The following is a 19,221-nucleotide window of genomic DNA, read 5'->3' as shown; positions in this document are numbered from 1 at the left end:
ACAAGCGCGTGCCTTCGAAAAAGAAACCTGCGACAGCTAATATCAACTCATTTTGAAAAAAATAATATAACTTTACACCATCAAAACAAACGTTTATCCCACTCATGGACAGCCAAGGATCATGATTTCTAGTCAAGGCATCTTAATAACGGAGTTGGCAAGACAGTACCACGTAAAAAAATAGGATCAACACAAATAAAATGAAGTATAGAGTCAACTGGGTAACGAAATTTATGGCAGATTTAACGTCTTTTCGACAAAGCCAATATCAGAGAAAATGAATTACAGGAATGACTTTTCACCACCTATATCACCAAAACAAACATTCAAACATTCTCAAGAGTTTTTAAACCTCGCTCGCTTTGTCTTGTGTTCGTCTGGATTTTCTCTGAAACACAATTTTGCATAGGAAAATCAAAATTAATCTATGAAATAAAATGTGAAAGGACAGTCACACAACCAAGGTAATGTCAAGACTCAAATGCAAAAGCCTAATTGACTTCTGTCCGCTTGCTCTTGGCGAATCTGATGAACCACCATAATGTATAGCCACGTGACGAATTAGCTTTGACCAATCAGCAGACAACAAACTGCACTGAAGGGCTCGAAATGTTCATCGCCGAGACGAAATTTGCAACATAAACCAAGCTGCCAAGCCAAGATGGCGGACCTAGAGGCGGTTTTGGCTGATGTTTCCTATCTAATGGCGATGGAAAAATCGAAATCCACGCCAGCAGCTCGAGCAAGCAAGAAGATAATCTTGCCTGATCCATCGTACGTAGATCAGCGCGATCCGTTCTAATTTATGTGCCCTGGATTGAGTTTTGTTAACCAAAGGTTTTAGCTTTGTTCCATCGAGAGCTTTGTTGCTTTTTCATTCCCAGTGTTTATCATGTCATGCACAAGTATTTAAGCGAAAGAGGAGAGGTACAATTCGACAAAATATTCGATCAAACGATAGGTGAGTGATTTGTTTCCAAACGATAATGCATTGTTCAGCTGTAGTTGCGTATGAATACGGTTTCTTGCTCGAGGGACCGTAGTCTTTATTTCCACAAGACAAGCATTGGAGTCTTTGGTTTTAAATGACCTAGGAAACAATACCTGATGGGTGTAATCGTTTGCTTTATTTTCAAGGTTACCTAGTTTTTAAAGACTTTTGCGAAACACAATGCGACGAACCAGTTCCTCAGCTGGCATTTTACGAAAAGGTGAGTGAACGAGCCTTTATATTTATACATTAATTTATTTATTTACCTTTATGTATTCGCAACTTCATGCAGCAAGCAGTCTTCGTTTGAGTGTAATATAATAATAATGGCTGGATTCGAATTGTGCAAGCCCAACACGAAGAGTAGCAGGAAGAATATGATCGCTAGTCGTCAGAGAATTTCCTCAAATAGCTTGGCTGGGGCTGGGTTCAAATTAATGCCAATAACACAACTTATTGCTACAATTCACAAATCCAGGATAAACTTTGAACGAGTTGTAATTTATAGCCTGATTATCGACTTCCTTCTTTCTCGGTTGTCTGATAAAAGTAGCTTTATCTTTCCCCTTGGAAATGTACATTGGAGGTGATTTTGTACTATTTGTGTAGCGATCAACGAATTCGAAGAGAAGATGGCAAGGTAGTGTAGATTGGTGTGGTACAGGCACAAGTATATTAGTGATGGACACGTTAAAGACCGCAAACTACACAATCAACCAACTTCCTATCAATTGTTTTCAAATGAAAAGATTCTCTGTCCTGCAATGTAGTCTGCAATGTAGTCCTGGGAGAGTAGGAAGTTTAGTATTTTCGGCTAAACGTACCCGAAGTTTATATACAATGTCATTTCGCGCTATACCAATCATCGGTAGGATTATCGTGCGAATAATAAATTGTAGAATCTGTTAAGTTATAAAATAAGTAATGGGGCGTTATCTTTTCGATTTGTGATTTTTACCGGTGGAGAAATTTCACTAAAATCGATTGAAATATCCATTGTTTTTTTTTTCGAAGTTTTGAACAAGCACCGTTGAAATTGACACCCAGTCCGTTCAGTTATTGCATATTGAAATATGACGTACGGGAACAGTTTTTAAACAAGCTTAGTTAGAGGAAGGTCGGTGTGCTTTGAAAGAATTTTAGCGCTCACAGCATATAAATTTAGTACGTTCATTGTCGTACGCTGTAGCGCTCTTACTAGTGAACTCTAAATCCCTTGGAAATCAACTGTACATTTTTTCCCCTTCGAAACCGCAAAGGCGCGTTATTTCATCTTATTTTATTTTTTCGCTGGTCGACAAACCGTCCCAGCTTGTCAGAAAAAAATAAGCAAAACAAAGCCACGTACGATGAAAACCATAAAAAGTTGTTTTCATTTGAATTTCCCATGGAGTTTGCTGTGGTTTCACTTAAAAAAAGTGGTGAAGATCTTGAAAAAAAAAAAGTTTGAAAAAATTATGATTTTATCTATCACCCCGACTTGCGGTATGCCTATGTGTTTGGGTATACTGAAGTCGATTTATTCACACTTCTCGAGGAAAATGTTGTTTTTTGCAAAGTCAAGTCTTTAATGGTAAATAATTAATGAACGTACCTAACAAACTCCTTGCTTTAAGCGGATTCATATGATAATTATTTTTTTTTTTGCATATAGAATGCTAATGGTGGCATGAATTCATTTCCAATAAGTCAGGGACTTCTGTTTTTGAGGAAATTAATACTTGTGATCAAATTTTATCAGACAGATTTATGTTGTAGGGTAATTTGTTAAATGTGATTGTTTAGTCTAAAGTTAACCAAGAACATCCTTGTGCTTTTGTATAATAAAAAGATGCAAGGTTTGTGTGTAATAAAAACATTTGCCATGCTCAATAGAGGAAGCCTTCTACGTTATCTCACATTTATGTTTTCTTTTTGGTTTGGTTTGTTCATATTTTTGAGATAATAAAAATAGACTCAGTTTTCTTCCAAATATTGTTTTTCGATGGAGATCAGTAAGGATTCTATCAAGTTTACTTAGCATAAATTGCAAGTGCTTGAATTTTTTTTTTCATAGTGCACATTAACGGTTTGGTTTGTGTTTTGGTGGATTTTTGTAAAACACGTGAATGTTATGTTGGCTTGTGTTAGCCAGATTTTAGGGAAAGAAAATTTATTAAAATTTGCAGACATGTGTACAAATGCGAACTCCAGCCACTACTTCACATATAATAATTATTCATTTGTTCATTTAAATTTCTAATCCAGTTCTTAAGTTTTTAAAAAAAATAAGCAATTTTTTGCGGTCTTGTATTCCTTGTAAAATTACTTCTAAAGTACAGATACAGTATTACACAAGAAACAAAATGTTTTGTTATTGACTTGGTGTTGTCTCTTCCGCTTAAAGCTATCTGTGACTGAAACACAGCTTGTGTGACTCATTTTAGACGGAGCTGATGATCTTGTCAAGCTGACAACTAATGTGTAATATTTATAGTGATGGAAACTCAAATCTGTTAGAAGAATAATGAAGAAAGGGTTGGGCTGTTAAGCAAGCTACTCATTAGTATGATTCTCCATAAGGAATGAAAAACCAATAAAGATAGGGGATAATACATGTATGCTGGTAGAGAGATTTGTATTGAAACTGAATCATATAATATTTTCTTTAGAAGATATAATAATTTTTGTGGGCTGCATTTTTTTAAGAAGTGTCTGCTAAACATGTGACATACAAATCAAACGCTAGAATTAAGAAACATCTTTATAAAGTACTAATATTACTGTAACAGTATAATGGAAAGGAAAGGACGTGCAAATGGTACATGCAGCCCTACTGCATTTGAATTCAGATTTATATCCAACTCTTCAGTCCTTTCTCTTAGTGAAAAAAAAAAAAAAAGAAAATAAATAGAGGATCAAATCCCCCAAATGCTGACACTTGAAAGCTTTTACTCTGACTTTGATTGTTTTGAGTATGATTGGGGACCAGTGCTAGATTTTAGGTTTGCACAATTCATTTTGCAAACTAAGCATGATGCTCCAGACGAAGTACATGTGTATATGTATACACACATGTGAAGTGGATATTGTTGTAATGTATATGATTCAGTCTGTATATCATTTCTTTTACTCATCCTTCTCAAAACTGGCCGGTCGACGGCTCAATGAGCCGCCTCCTCAGAACGCTTGACCGTCTCCTTCCATTCAGAAAATGTGAGATACAGCACATTTTTAGCTTGAACGTAAAGTCACTGGAGATATTATAAAAGCTTGAAAAAAGCTTGTTTGACATACAAATTCGCATCCCCAATAATTTTTTGTGTCGCGCACATGAAGTGTTTATTTAACTAACATTCCAGTATTTCTTATCAGACTCCATGCAAGTGTCAATTCCATTTGTGAAATTTCTTCTCTTTAAATCCCCCAGATTGCACTAAACTGCATCTGGTGAGTGTCTAAATTTAAAAAATTCCCTAGGGGAGCATGCCCCCAGACCCCCCTAGAAGCCTGCATCCTTTGGGCACTCACTTGGGTGCCTGTAGCACCAAACTGTCTCCACTAATTCGTTATGATCTGCTCCCCAAAAATATTTTGAGAGGGCTGTTTTACTGTATTTTATTGTAAAGTTGCTGCTGCATATCATGTCCTTGTTTCTAACCAGGCATTCACAAATAATATTATACATTCTAACCTGTACAGATCAAAGAGTATGAGAAACTTCAGTTTGCAGATGAACGATTGGTGATGGCAAAGGAAATTTATGACAATCACATTATGACTGAGCTTTTAGCTCGTTCACATGTAAGTGCTTTATCAAAAGCTGATGACGCCATTTCTGATTCCCTCTTCAGTCTTACTTAAAGCAGAAAAGAGGTGGCTCTTAAATTGGGTCAGAAACAGATTAAGGAATATGTACATGTATATGCATATGTATGTACACACCTGTATTGATTTCTAGTGGGCCTGTTATGACTGTTATGAGATTTCCATTTCATGTACCTGGGACATTGCATTTGGTGGATAGTCTGTTTTACATTTGAAAGACTTTGTTCAATCACTTGTCACAAAGAAGGAGGCTGAATTTAATTTACACGTAGAAAGTGGTGTCCTATTGTACTTGAACATAACATACTTTAATCTAGCATTTGCTATCCCTCTGAGAATAGGGAAATAATACATTGTGATCTCCTATAATTAGGGTTAACACTGAGCCTATGTAACCATTCTGAAGATTATTATTTATTTCAGTCCTTCTCTGCTCAAGCTGAGACGCAAGTGCGAGAGGCAATAAGATCAAAAGAACTAACCTCTACATTGTTTGAGGTAAAATATACCACATGTTCATTCTGATAATTTTTTTAACACCTGCTCCCCTGTAAAGTATAGTAGTTGGGCAAAACTGTCAGGTGATGGATCTTGATATAATATAATGAGATGTGTGAGTCTATTCTCACCTACTCTATATTTAACATTTTTGACTTGATTTTCAAAGGGTGCAAAATACTTGATTTGAAAGATGCAAGGCTTTCTTTGGTGATTTCTTGATAAATACTAATCGGCTCATTGCTGAAAAATGTGTGGAAACTGCTTACGAACTTTCATATTGCGAATGAAATGGCGCGTTTTCTTCAGCTGACGTTTCGAGCGTTAGCCCTTCTTCAGAGCGAATTTGGATTCACTCTGACAAAGGCCAGGGCTAATGCTCAAAATGTCAGCTTTTAGAATCTCTGTATGGTGGTCAATTAACATTAATAATCAACTCCGTTGATAAAACCAAATTTTTGTATACTACTTCCCCACCGACGTAGCACCACAGTTTCTTTAGAAACTACCCCCTTCATTCATTTAATGTTAGCATTTGTAGGGTTAGGGTTTCTGTATTCGTAAATCAATGACCTGCAACCTCTGTTGTGTACTTACCCCAAACTGACCTAAGTTGAAACAAGTTGACCTAGTTTGGTTGCAAATTTACCTAAGGAACAAAATGACCTGCAACATGTAGATTTTGGCACGCGTATCAATTAATTCCCGATGGCCAATATTGTTTGCATCACAGTTTTTCATGCAATAATAAATTAAAAATTATGACAAATTATTTACTCTTGTAGCCATATAAGTTGGAAATCAGAGATAGTCTGAGAGGCTCAATATTCCAAAAATTTTTGAAAAGGTGAGTCTTGTGCTGATCAGTTTCTGTATGCATTTTGTCTAATGCTTTTGTTAGCCTTTGTTTGTCCAGGGTGCAGGGTTGGTGCAAGATTCAAGCAAAAAAATTAAAATTATTATCGTAAAGTGCTTCGTTGTCTTGGTCAGGCATTGAGCTACACATTTTTTTAAAGTTGTTTTCAGCAGTTTGGTGCTTCATTGAAGGGCTCTTTTCATCACATTTTGAGCTACTTTTTTAATTAAGTAAGGACACATTTCAAGTAGTGAATGGTACCTGAATACAACTTCTGCAATGAAATTTTGCAAGTTCAGTGTAGCCAAAGACTGAAAGGTACAAGGTAAAAATAGAAAACAATTGAATTTCTTATCTCTTCGTTGTTTGCCACATAACCATCAATTTTATGCAAAGTATGGCACCGGTTTTGGCTGCCAGCTAGTGGAAAAAATTATTCTAAATGTGCAAAAAAGCCTCTTAATACTTTGGGTTTACATTTAGCCCTTCAAAAAAATATTTATTATTGTGTTGCCTGCTTTTTTAGGATAGTTCATATCACTGGACCCCACGTAGTTTCAGTTCGTTGGTACACTGTAACATGTTACAATTTCAAGCGAATGGTAAAAAACACCAGTTCTTTAATGTTCATGGTACATTTTTACTATTTCTTTGCAGTGATAGATATGTCAGGTTTTGCCAGTGGAAAAATGTGGAACTCAACATTAATGTAAGTTGTCAAATTAATTAAATAACAATAATAGTAGTGATAAGAAACCCATAACATGTCTACAGCTAATGTTGAAGCTATTGATTGGTATGATAATATATAATTACCTTAATTAACATGAAGAAACCAAAACCTGAATGGTTTCATGAGTTCTCAATTCATTGGTGCTTGAATTACCGAAAAAACCTGCAGATAAGCCGCACCCGCAGATAAGCCACACCCTGAATTTGGCAGCTCAAATTTTGGGAAAAAAGCTTTTTTTTGCAAGAAATCAAAATCCAAAGTCAAGTCTTGAGAAGTTTTCTTTATCATCCACTGTTCATCGAACGTAAACTCGCTATTACCATTGAAACGTCTTACTCACAATTTTAGCACTTTAACATATAATGAACATTGTTTCTACCAACTTTGACCTACATGTATCATTGATCTTTTTCTGGTATTTGTCGAAAGGAATTTCTTCATTCAACACAGTGTTTCCGTAGATTTTTGCATCGCAACAAGAACGTGAACGGAATATTCAAAGCTTAGTAACCAAGCATTAGATCGGACGCGAAAATGGAAAACTGGACACCAAAAGTAGCGTGATGTTTTAAGAGTTACACAAAGCGATAAGCTGCATGAAACATTGCCGAGTGTAACAGGGTCTTTATTTTGTTCGCCAGTAGTTGACACAAGACTACTGGTGTTTGTTTGACAAATTTGCTATCAAAGTGCTAAACGGCGAAGAAACAGTGGGCCATCTACCACACAAATACTCGAGAATAGCATGGTATTTTCTTGCTCGTGGAGGATCGATTACTGTTGAAGTTACAGGCGGTCGTCAATGCTGCAAACAGGTTTACGGGGGAATGGAAATTCCGTGCAGTGAGACGTTTTCCTGTTGGAGAAAAGCGATCATACACTGTGGCTTAAAGGATCTGTTAACGAAGATGGTTTAATGCTTTTAGGAGAGACGCCTGTAAGCGCTGTAATATTACTCTTACATGAACAACGGCTCTTTTAAGAGCCAACAAACTTACAAAAGCAATGACAAGTACTCCCTTGTAGGTTTGTGTAATATTCATTTACATACGGAAGTTGGCATTGAAATTCACAACACCTTTTTCAAATGTTCCCACAGATAAGCCGCACCCCAATTATTTCTTATCTGCGGGTTTTTACGGTACTTATGCTGGAATAGCTCGCAATGTTCACTAGTTGGTACATGCACAAGAAATTGTCGTAGAAAATGGTGTTAACTGCAATGGCACAAGTATTGGGAGAAATCGGGATATGTTGGAGCATACAGCCCTTCAGCGTCATGGCTTATCAGCACTCAGCTGTTGACCTGTCTCATACCATAGTCATTAATACTGCAGAAAGCAAAAAGGAAATACAACTTTGGAGATAACAGTGAATCAATAAGTTAACAACTGCGTCGCGAAATGGAGATTGGGTACCCGGGATGTATCCAGGGGCTTCCACTGGAGGCTAGCCAGCAATCCCCACATTACCCAACCATGAGCCCCCACGCCAAGCCAAAGGACCTCTGGACTAAGCAAAGCTGCTGGAGACAAAGGGACTCATGGCTTGGAATCCAGAGCCCTGAGATCACCAAACCTGAGGCACCAACACTCCTTCACCGGCAGCTGCTTCACTAAGCAGCACACATACCAGTAAAGCTGCGACCACACTCACTAACATGGGACACCACATGTGTCCTGATATAGAGCTGATAGGCATCTGTGGACCACTGCCCAAGCATCTTGATTAACTGGTCAGGGACACCTGCTTGATTTGCTGAAGTTGCCGCCCCAATTCAGAAGCTCTGTCCTGAGAACGTACCTGGGATACCAGCAGACTGCAGCCTGGATTGAACATACATATATAACCATTTACAGTTATCAATGATCTTAAGCTGTTTGGGAAGGATGACTGTGAGATTGACTCCCTGATAAACACAGGCTGTGTTTCAAGTCATCGTTATGGAATTTGGCTTGAATAAGTGCGATGTGCTTATTATGAAGAATGGGGAAATTGCCACATTTGGAGGAATTATACTTACAGAAAAAGATTCACTGGAAGTACGAGGATGGCACAGTCAGTTAGTGTGCGGCCTTGGTGCAAGAGGTCCTGAGTTTGATTCCCAGATCTGGCGTCCTTGTTTCGACTCCTTCCTTTCCTTGTAGCTAAGTAGCTTTAAATACCCGTAAAACAGAGCACTGATGGAGAGGGGGGAGTAAAATTAGCGCACCGTCAACCTCAGGTTTGTCAGTAGTTAAAGTTACTGTTACGAGTTATCAACATTAAATATGGTTGCTTTACTTTACTTTTATGTACATGTACTCAAGGATTGATTCTTGAGTAGGTTGATTTACTGCATGAGATCAGGCCAATACAAAATCAAAGAAAAAGTTGCATGGTAGGAAGATGTAGTGTTCAATAATAATTATTGGAACTAGATGGAATTTCAGAACATAGTAAGAGCAAAAGAAGAGGGAGCTGCTGTCCATCTGTGGATTGCTCCACCCCTGTGAAGATGTGTATCACCTGAATGTATAACATCGGACATTCAACAGTATTTAGAGGTGGACTGTTTGGGTTGGATGACTATGTACAGTTGGAGGAATTTGGTTTGGCTTGTTATGTCCAGAATAGCAGTGAACCACTTCTAATGGCATTAACAAAATAAAGGCCTGCCTAAGCACCATAACACAAGGAAGTCAAGAACAGAAAGGATGCAAATTCTTAGAAAGCTAGGAGAGAAATGCTTTCATAGGCAAATTATATGCCAAACAGAGGGAGTAAGGGGTGTTGCATCATGGGATTTGTTGTGGAAGGGTAATCCTAAAAAGTTCTTTTCAAAAATCATAATTCATTAATTCATAGTCATTAAGATCTAAGATATTACATGAAATGTATGGGACACATTTCCCTTTTTGTCTATAACTTTTTTATCATTTTTACATAGATGTATTCTTGTTGATATTGTACATTAGAATAAACAGTATTTTTAGAACATCAATTTTTTAGTTGGGATAGTTAGAGTAGTTTGCAACACCTTTGTAGTTATATCCTTTTGTCTTTACGGGGTTTTCAATAAGAGATGGTAGCCAGTGAAATTTGCGGGCTATTGCATGTGAACTCTCTGGCTATTTTTCCTTAGAAATTACCCTAAATTTTACAAATAACATGAGAAACAATGGCACAGAACATGAGTCTGGATCTGCAAAGTTTTGTTGAAGAAAAACAAAAGAGAAGCCTGACTTCTGAGTAATTTCGGCGGTGATTTCTATTTCCCTGTCCATGTCAAAGACAGTGATCAAAGATTGAGTAAATGCATTTTGAGGCAGTGGTCCAGCAATCCAGTAGTAGTGTAAGCTGCCTGATTTGCTAATGACATTTGAAGTGTGACAAGACAACATTTTTGGACAGGACAGATGAAATACATTTCATGCAGCTGTATAGAGTGCAAAGGAGCCATAATGAAAGGGGCTATGCCAGGCTATTTTAGGATGTGTTCAAAACCCAAACTGTCAATTGAATTTCCAAAAAATTTTAGAGTATTCATGTACTCTCCCTGAATTAAGGACAGTGCCTACTATTGCTATTGTGCATATGTTCTGCCCATCTCGAGATACTCGGATTTCCTATCGGTGATCCTTACCAACACTGGGATATTTTGTGCGGTTTAAAATTATGCGGAGAACGTAGTTCTTAGTAAGTACTATTGGTATCCAGGGCTTGAAATTAACTCTTTTGCTCAGGTGCCAGCTGGCGACTAATGGGGAAAATTTGGTCGCCAGATCAGAAATTTTGGTTGCCAACTTTGCATGCAAGGAAAGTCATAATTGTTAAATAGCCGAAAAAAAAAAAAAAACAGCGCAAGAAAGATCTCTAAAGCCATTGTTGTTTTCGGCTTAGTTTGGTGATGGTGTTCATGAAGCTTATTTGAAATGGAGCGAAGCACAGTCCTTATTCCACAGCACGGCAAACATGGGTCCTATATCCTTGCTTTTCACCTCTTCAAAACGTAGTTCTTTATTCTCGTACAGCTTGTGTGTGGCAAGCAACTTACCTTTATCGCAAATAAACGCAATACTACGATATTGCTTAGCCTAGGCCCCCACACAACCACAATGCTTGTACCAGTCCCCGACTGAGATAAAACAAAAGGAGCAGCTCATATACGGTTTCAGTAGCTTCTAGAATCAGAGGAACTTGGTTTCTTAACGTACTTTTCTACCGATATTTATCTCCATTTATTAATCACCTTGGGCAGAGGGGGACTTTATGCGATGTCTAGGTTCATTATCAATATATTATTATCAATATCAAGCTTGTTTCGAGGAGGTCCCTTGGTAATTTGGCTAAATCTACGATTTCAGCATTCACAAATGACGATGCATTTGAATTTTCAATTAACCTTCTTGCTGAATCTTCGTCTTCTGGGCACAAAATTCACATAACTGGCAAGAAGCATACAGTGTTCAAGTGTGCTCACGATCCCATGAAGCTGCTGAAACAATAATATTATGATGCCTAGTAAATGCAAAGTACTATTAATTAACAATGTGAGAAACCAATTATCTTGTAGTATTTTGTACATTATTTTAATGCGGAAAGAAAGGTGAATCGTGTTCTAGCTACCACTTCCAAACGATTTCATCTCATAGAGATTCATATGCAACAGTTGTCTACTTGTTATCCTGGTTTATCAGACAAAACGTGATTCACCAGCTGGCGACCTGAGTGCTGAAAATCTAGTCGCCGGCACTCAATTTTTGGTTGCATTGAGTTGCAATTTCAAGCCCTGGTATCCAGAAAGAAAATTGGTGGTACCGATGCATTTTTCAGAGATAATTAAGCTTCAAATTTGAGAAAGAACACAACACATGTCTTGGTACATGTATTTCTAAAGCTTTTTACAAATATTGTTCATGAATTATCTTTGAAAAATGTGTGGTTACCCTCAATTTTCTTTTTCAATTTCAATAGCACTTGTTACGATCCACAATTTCCACATAATCATAAACCTGGGCAAATACCCTAATTCATGCTCCAGAATGCCAGAATTGCATTCTAAGATGCCCAAATTTCAAAATTTCTCTAGGGGAGGATGCCTGTAGACCCCCCTAAAAGCTTGTGCCTTCAGCCCTAAAAAAGGCACCCATTCTCCTGCTACTCCTCAGGTGTTGCTGCCTACTCAAGTTCATATTGAAAACCCTGTCTTTATTTTTTGTTCAATAATTGCTTTGTGAGTATTTTAGTTATTGTTGTTGTTCCTGTTATTGTAATAGTAATGACGATGATGATAATATAACAATGATACTAATGTCATCTCTGTCACTAAATTTTGCTAATAAACGTGACATAAATAATTATTGGTTGGTTTCACAATGATGGTGTTAGTCAAGGAAAGTTGCAAAGTGGACCATGGGATAACAGAGTGCTAAACGGATCATAAACAGTGTCACTTTGTCGAGACAAGGCAGATGAAAAAACATTTGAAAAAAATCATTTCTCAACTGTTACCAGCAGTGACCTATATGCTCAGCAGTCAATGGGACATCGCTGTCAGGCTTTGAAAAGCCCTCCTCACAGGCGACCCAAACACATAATTTGAATGCTCAGTTAACGTAATGGTTTGTAGGGTTTATGTGAGAAACATGAAATGCAGAAAAAAATTGGCTAATCCTAGTTTATAGCAAGGAAAATAAATAAAATAAACTTACTCTTACTTCACCTTGTGTCCTTTTGTTGATTTGAGGCATTCTGGGCTAGTTTTGAAATTTGCTCCAATCCTTCATTAAAAGAAGACAAGGCTGGAAACTCACAACCTTTGAAGCCACTGATCACTCCGCGATCCAGGACGATTAATTAATTGCCAAAATCCGCTTGATTCTGTCTTTTGTCTACTGTCTCATGATGATCGATAACAAACGATACAGCATAAAGGCCGAGAGTCCCAAAACGATCTCCTCATACTTAAAGAACAAGCCAGTTTTGACGAAGGACCCGCCGCTTTCTCCAGCCTGAAGAGCCAGTAGCTGTTCAAACAGGCCACAACCGCTGGCCTGGTCACTATTTCACTTCTCTCTAGAGGCAGGGATCCAAGATCAAACTTCGCCTATCTGGATCCTTCTCAAGCCCCACGTTGCTCAAATATTTACATGCAAACATGCAAATATTGCTATCGAGATTTTTCCCTCCGAAAAATATTACTTGCTCCCTGCTGTTCTGCTGTGTTTCGAAGCTGAAAAGAAAGGAACTCAACAAGTTGTCCTCAGCTGAACGCATGGGAAAAAATCCATTTAAAATGGGTCGACTCCTAGCAGATAATAGCTTTCGAGTGCTAACAATGCATTGGTTGATCAGCTTCAGAACAGTGCTCTCAGGTTTGCAGGTGTGACCTCCTGTAGCCTTAGCTGGTCAGATGATATTTAAAAATAATTGTGAAGGTAAAAAGTCAATCAAAATATTTAATCATTTTTGATTGGCCTCACATTATTCAAGCCATCATTCAACAAAGCAACCTGTCCATCCAATAATAGTGATATAAGTGGTCCAACAACAGACAAATATTAGGAGAATGAATCTGTAAACGCTTGAAATAGATGATTGTGATATGGAGCCCATTTTCTGGAGCTGTGGAATAATTATATTTTTTAATTACTGTATAATGCAAAGAATTATGCACACCTTATAATTATAGGTTTCTATCAACACTGACATCCTTGTGAGTGAACAGACTCCTGCATGAGTCTCCTGACCTAATAATTTAGCATCATCCAACACCTTTTGATTGCATTTTGCCTAAACGTTGAGTGCCTTGAGATAATAAGTTAACTTCTGTATTGTAAAACCTTTAGTGGTATCTACTGGGATTCTATTTAACTGAAATAATCTTTTCCCTTTTTGCAGCTAACCATGAATGATTTTAGTGTACATAGAATTATTGGTAGAGGAGGATTTGGAGAAGTTTATGGTTGCAGAAAAGCTGACACTGGAAAAATGTAAGCTTTGTTAAACAATGTACCAGTATTTACAGAAGGGATTGCTCTGTTATCTTTTTCATGGTTCAGGATGTGTTTGCTAGTGATAAAATGAAAACATTTTGGGATTTCTTAGTGACTCTGGCAGTGATAAGTACCTACATGTTAATCGACTTGATAGGTCTACTCATTTTTGCAAAGAAACATTGATTTTCGGCGGGACTAATCTGCAGGTGGCAGGTCGCGGGTTGCAGGTCATTGTTTCACCAATACAGAAAGTATCCTAAACATTTATAAAAGCTAACCTTTAGGCCTAAAACCTTCTGTTTAGGCCTAATTAGGCCTTAGGTTAGCTTTTAAGAATGTTTAGGATACCTTCTGTATTGGTGAAACAATGACCTGCAACCCGCGAACTGCGACCTACGACCTGCGGCCTGCGACCTGCAAATTAGACCCGCCGATTGATTTTACTTCAGTCCGTTTGGTGCTACATGTGTTTTGCTTGGGGATCTAAGATATTCTTAAAGTTATAGCTACTTTATCTTTTTGTTGTTGTACAGTATAGAGCTGTGGTTTATTATTTCATTCGCTACATTTTTTGTCATCTAGTGGATGCACCTTTGAAGTCAAAATTTTTAGTATTTTTTTTTTAATTTCAAGGTATGCTATGAAATGCCTTGACAAGAAAAGGATCAAGCTGAAACAGGGGGAAACCTTGGCTTTGAATGAGAGGATTATGCTCTCCATGGTTAGTGTTGAAGAATTCTCAAAATAATGAGATTAATGAATCAGAGGGAAAACAAGATTTCAAAAGTGAGATGGGTCTTGGGATAAAAAGCTGGCACATTAATTGTTATACATGATGCATACTTCAGAGACTTAACATACATCTGTACAGATTCCAAGTGCTCAGGTGTCCTTTACAACATATCAGTATCATTGTTTCAATAAGAACTTGCCATCGTCATCATCATCATCATCATGTCATCACATTTATTTTTAGTTTAATTACATGTGTCATTATTGAAAATTGTCTGCACTGATTGGTTGCAGTTGTGGTGATTATTACGTGATAATCACCTAAGCATTTTTTTTTTGTTTTTTTTTTTTTCAAAAATGGCCTCAAGCTGCTTTATGGAGGTGAACGACAAAGATATTAATAATCTTATTGTTCAAAAGAAGATGCATATTTTTCAAAAAATCACCTATGTAATTATACTAAACAATAATTATTTTTCACCTCAGGCTTGGTGAATGTCAGTGAATAAAAACCTCAACTTCTTCTCAGGTTTTATTCACTGATATTCACTAAGCCTTCAGTGAATAATTTTGTTAAATATTTATTTGTATTCAGTGATATTTATTTCTTACTAGGTCAACAGTCCTTTTATTGTATGCATGACTTATGCCTTCCAAACCCCTGACAAACTTTGTTTTGTGTTGGACTTGATGAATGGTAGGTCAAACAACAATAATTATTCATCTAACTTTTAAATGCTTTTTCCCTTGTTTATGCAACGATCACATCAACAGTACTGTTTTAATGCAAAATTCAGTTTTATAATAATCACTAAAAGAATAAGTACATACTAAGATTTTGTTTCTTAAGAAAAAATAGTATCACTGGTGCAGTGAACATGTGAGAACATAGACCTGTTGTCATGGTAACTAACACTATTAGCTCATAAAACACAAGCTTCCCCTTCATTGTAAGATACTCTTGTGCTGTAAATTATCACTTCTCTACTACATTAACATTTTTATTGCACAGTTTGATGTTATCATGATTTGTTTTTCATAACTTACTTTTATATCTTGTTTAATTAATTAATGTTACACAACAAGCATGTTTTACTGGTTTGTGACTACTTTTTTACCATTTTGATAATGAATAAAGCAAACTGAACTTTTAATTTGCATGGACATTTCATCAATATCTACATAATAAAGAAAACACTACATGGCCGCTAGGGGAGGGTGTCTTGAAAACGAAGATCACCCTAAGACCCCGAAAACTTGAAAATGAAGAAAGTAACCCAAAACCCTCAATTTGACTAACCCTTGGCCTAAAGTTCGTTTTTAGACCTAGGGTTAGCCAAATTGAGGGTTTTGGTTTAATTTCTTTGTTTTCGAGTTTTTGGGGTCTTAAAGTCTTCGTTTTGAAAACACCCGCTTGGGATACAAATTTTATCTTTTTGTGCTGATAGTGCATGTACGTCTCGCTGGTTCACTGGGCTCACTCATGAGAGGTGTTATCAGCACTCGGGGATAAAATTCATATCGTTAGGCGACATATCCCTGCACCTAACTTGAGTTTTTGAACTGTTTATAGGTGGTGATTTGCATTATCACTTGTCGCAACATGGTGTCTTCAGTGAAGACGATGTGAGTTTTTAATTTTTTTTTGTTTTATTTTCTTAAACTGTTAATTTTTCTTACATTATTAATTTTGGTTTGTTCAGTGACTAAAGTTTGGGTCATCCACAGTGTGAGAACTTGTAACCCTCACAGATGACTCTTGTACAAGTTATTTTTTGCACATTGTCTTGTAAATTTAACTTCCATGTATTCATGAAAGTTATATAAAGTTACCAGCTTGTCATTATAAAGCCTTTCATTGAGAATTTGGCTTGATCTGTAGTGAACTTCCTTTCCAGACGTTTTGTTCTATTTTCCATGGAAAACATAGTGTACTTTGAGTACTGTTTATTGTTATTGTTAATGTTATTGCGCATACGTTCTGCGCATCTCGAGATACTCGGGTTTCCTATTGTTGATGCTTACTAATACAGTGATATTTTTGTGCGGTTTAAAGCTACAGCTGTATGCAGAGAAAGGAGATGTTAGGAAGAAACTCTTGGTATCCAAAAAGAAAATTGAGGAAAACCATGCATTTTTGAGAGATAATTATGCTTCAATTTCAGAAAGAATGCTATACATTGCTTTGTATTTTAAAGCTTTTTAAGAATATTGATCAATTATCCTTGAAAATTGCGTGGTTACCCCCAATTTTCTTTTTGGATTTCAATTACATTTCCTGCATAATCATAAACCGGGGCAAAAATACTTTTGAATTAGTAGGCACCATCCTTGATAAACCTTTTCCGGCATAAAAATGAGAGTTCTTTTAATATTTATAGGTAAGGTTCTACGCATCAGAAATTCTTTTGGGTCTTGAACACATGCACAACAGAAAAATTTGTTATAGAGATCTTAAGGTAAGGAATCAACAGATCAAATCGACCTTTTTCGATTGTACAATTTGTTTTCCCCGTTTAGTTTATGTCACAATAAAGAGAAAATTTCCTTTGAAACTTAGACACGCAATCTTTTGGTTGTGCTGTACTGGAAAAACAAAATGATCAAGCGAATAAGCTAAGATCTATATTCAACAGGATCCGAACAGCCATAATGTAGCGAAAATTAATAAGCTAGAGTTCCTCTCAGTTCAACTTCTATTCCACGCGAAACGTTTAGGTAACTTTTGAAGGTGAATGAAATAACTGTGAGCTTTTCCAAATCAACAACACTTTCAATTGGAAAAAACAACGATTTTTCTTGGAAGCTGGCAGATTTAATATATATGGCTGTATATTTTAGGGTTGTACTGTACGCCGTGTACGTCACCACTAGTTCAAACTATTAAAGCATTCCTGCATTGCAGTAAAAATGAACAGGTCATGGTTACTCACATTTTCTGCTGCCTTTGTCCGTTTTCGCACCATGTGTTGGCACTTCTGCATCGGCTGTTTCCTTTCCTTTTGAGCACAATTCAATAAAAAAAATTTAACAACGCCAGAGCGATTGATTTTGCACGTATGCACGTATCCAGAATGCTCCCAACCAAAAAGAAAGGCGGGAAAGTGAGCGGTCATGTGACATTGTATCACAGTAAATCCAGCTTGGAGGGCTCGTTTTCGGAAACATTGAGCGCTTTCTACGGAATTTTCGTAAATTTCGATTGGAAATTCCTGATAAGATTTTCTAATATCTTTTTGGAAAACTTTTTTTCGGAAAAGGTCTTGTTTAATTGAATTACCGCCCAAAAATTTCGTTGAATGGTAAACGCCTATTGCATTCATCAAAAAAATAGAAACAAACAGAATTTAGTAAGTGCATGCCTTCTCGTGTAGAGAAGGAAAAATTAGCACTATTTTAGCGCCTAAATTCATGAGTTTTAAAGAGGTTAAGGGGTACAGAAATTGCCGTCGGGAAATGGCGAGTTTAAAATATCTTAGTCGGAATCACAGGCGAGCGACAATTTTGGTCTTCTCGAGAACTCTTATTTTTTGATCGTTCCATAATTATTTTATTGTGTTGGGAACGAAGGTCACGATCAGAACCAATGTATTCTTATATTTCGACGTTATTTTTATTCTCGCGAATTCAGCTGATTTTGTAGTTCTCTTTTTTCAGAACTTTTTCATGTTTGTCTCAGGCTTCAATTTTCTATAAAGATTGCAGTCGTGGTCTCTGTTACGTAAACAGTCGTCGCGGAAAATCTCAGATATACCAAGTGACACCGTTCCACAATAGCGTTAGCTCATGGTCGATAAGAAACTGGACTGCTTGAAGCTCAAAACACCTGCTATTGAATCTTTAGAACTGTTTTATCCTAAAATGACCGGCGTTGTTGTCATTTCAAATATTGTAAGACTATGTGTAGGTTTACACTTTTTTCTTTTACTTTAGCCTGCCAATATCCTGCTAGACGAGAATGGTCACGTTAGAATATCAGATCTTGGGCTTGCATGTGACTTTTCTAAGAAAAAGCCCCACGCCAGCGTGTAAGTGACATCTCGTATAGGCAGAAACCCATAAGGGTTGAAACGTGTAACGGCCCCTTGTGTTCTGGGAAACAAGCTTCTGAATATTCAATTTGTTAAGTACCATATTTGGAACAACAAGAGCGAGGGGTTTCCAAATATGGTACTTTGCACTGAAACATTCAACCAATCAGTTCGCACTGAATATTCGGAAGCTGTGCACGCGCGTTACACGTTTCAACCCTTATGGGTTTCTGGTATAGGGTTATTGCTCGGACCCTGTATGGAATGAAGTTATTTATTTATTCATGTTAACTCGGGCATACTCGAAAGAATGCGAATACTTCAAGCAGAAATCGATTTTTTTACTTTCCAGATACGAGTTCTGGTGCTTTGTGGCCTCCCACGCAGACATTCTTAGGGCTTCGTCACGCGTTCCTCCCCTACGAACATCTGCTGTAACGAAAAACCACTATCGTTCAACGGCTGTTTTCCCACTATTTAACTCGCTCAGCATTGACTAATTGTGTTGTACATAGTCAATCACATGCTGCGAAAGAATGCCATACAAAACACGAGTTTACCCTAAGCTGAAAAACGGCCTCTGATTGGTCCGT

At 37.1% G+C, this 19,221-nt stretch overlaps 1 protein-coding gene across 2 annotated transcripts in view; it reads left to right on the top strand.

Moving 5' to 3' along the window:
• The first annotated feature begins 618 nt into the window (after positions 1-618).
• The window catches only part of LOC137974851 (G protein-coupled receptor kinase 3-like), a 32,005-nt gene continuing 13,402 nt past the window's right edge, over positions 619-19,221 (top strand). For both annotated transcript variants that reach the window (XM_068821842.1, XM_068821843.1), the window contains exons 1-13: positions 619-774; positions 885-961; positions 1,138-1,211; positions 4,673-4,774; positions 5,222-5,296; positions 6,082-6,143; positions 6,810-6,861; positions 13,768-13,859; positions 14,499-14,586; positions 15,213-15,294; positions 16,171-16,223; positions 16,979-17,056; positions 18,531-18,625. In XM_068821842.1, coding sequence (XP_068677943.1) covers positions 662-774; positions 885-961; positions 1,138-1,211; positions 4,673-4,774; positions 5,222-5,296; positions 6,082-6,143; positions 6,810-6,861; positions 13,768-13,859; positions 14,499-14,586; positions 15,213-15,294; positions 16,171-16,223; positions 16,979-17,056; positions 18,531-18,625 — 1,043 coding nt within the window. In that variant the 5' untranslated portion in view covers positions 619-661. The remainder of the gene's footprint in view (positions 775-884; positions 962-1,137; positions 1,212-4,672; positions 4,775-5,221; positions 5,297-6,081; positions 6,144-6,809; positions 6,862-13,767; positions 13,860-14,498; positions 14,587-15,212; positions 15,295-16,170; positions 16,224-16,978; positions 17,057-18,530; positions 18,626-19,221) is intronic.

The sequence above is a fragment of the Montipora foliosa genome, chromosome 11 (genome assembly GCF_036669935.1).
Source record: "Montipora foliosa isolate CH-2021 chromosome 11, ASM3666993v2, whole genome shotgun sequence".
Classification (NCBI taxonomy): domain Eukaryota; kingdom Metazoa; phylum Cnidaria; class Anthozoa; order Scleractinia; family Acroporidae; genus Montipora; species Montipora foliosa.
This window is presented reverse-complemented; position numbering and strand designations above follow the sequence as displayed.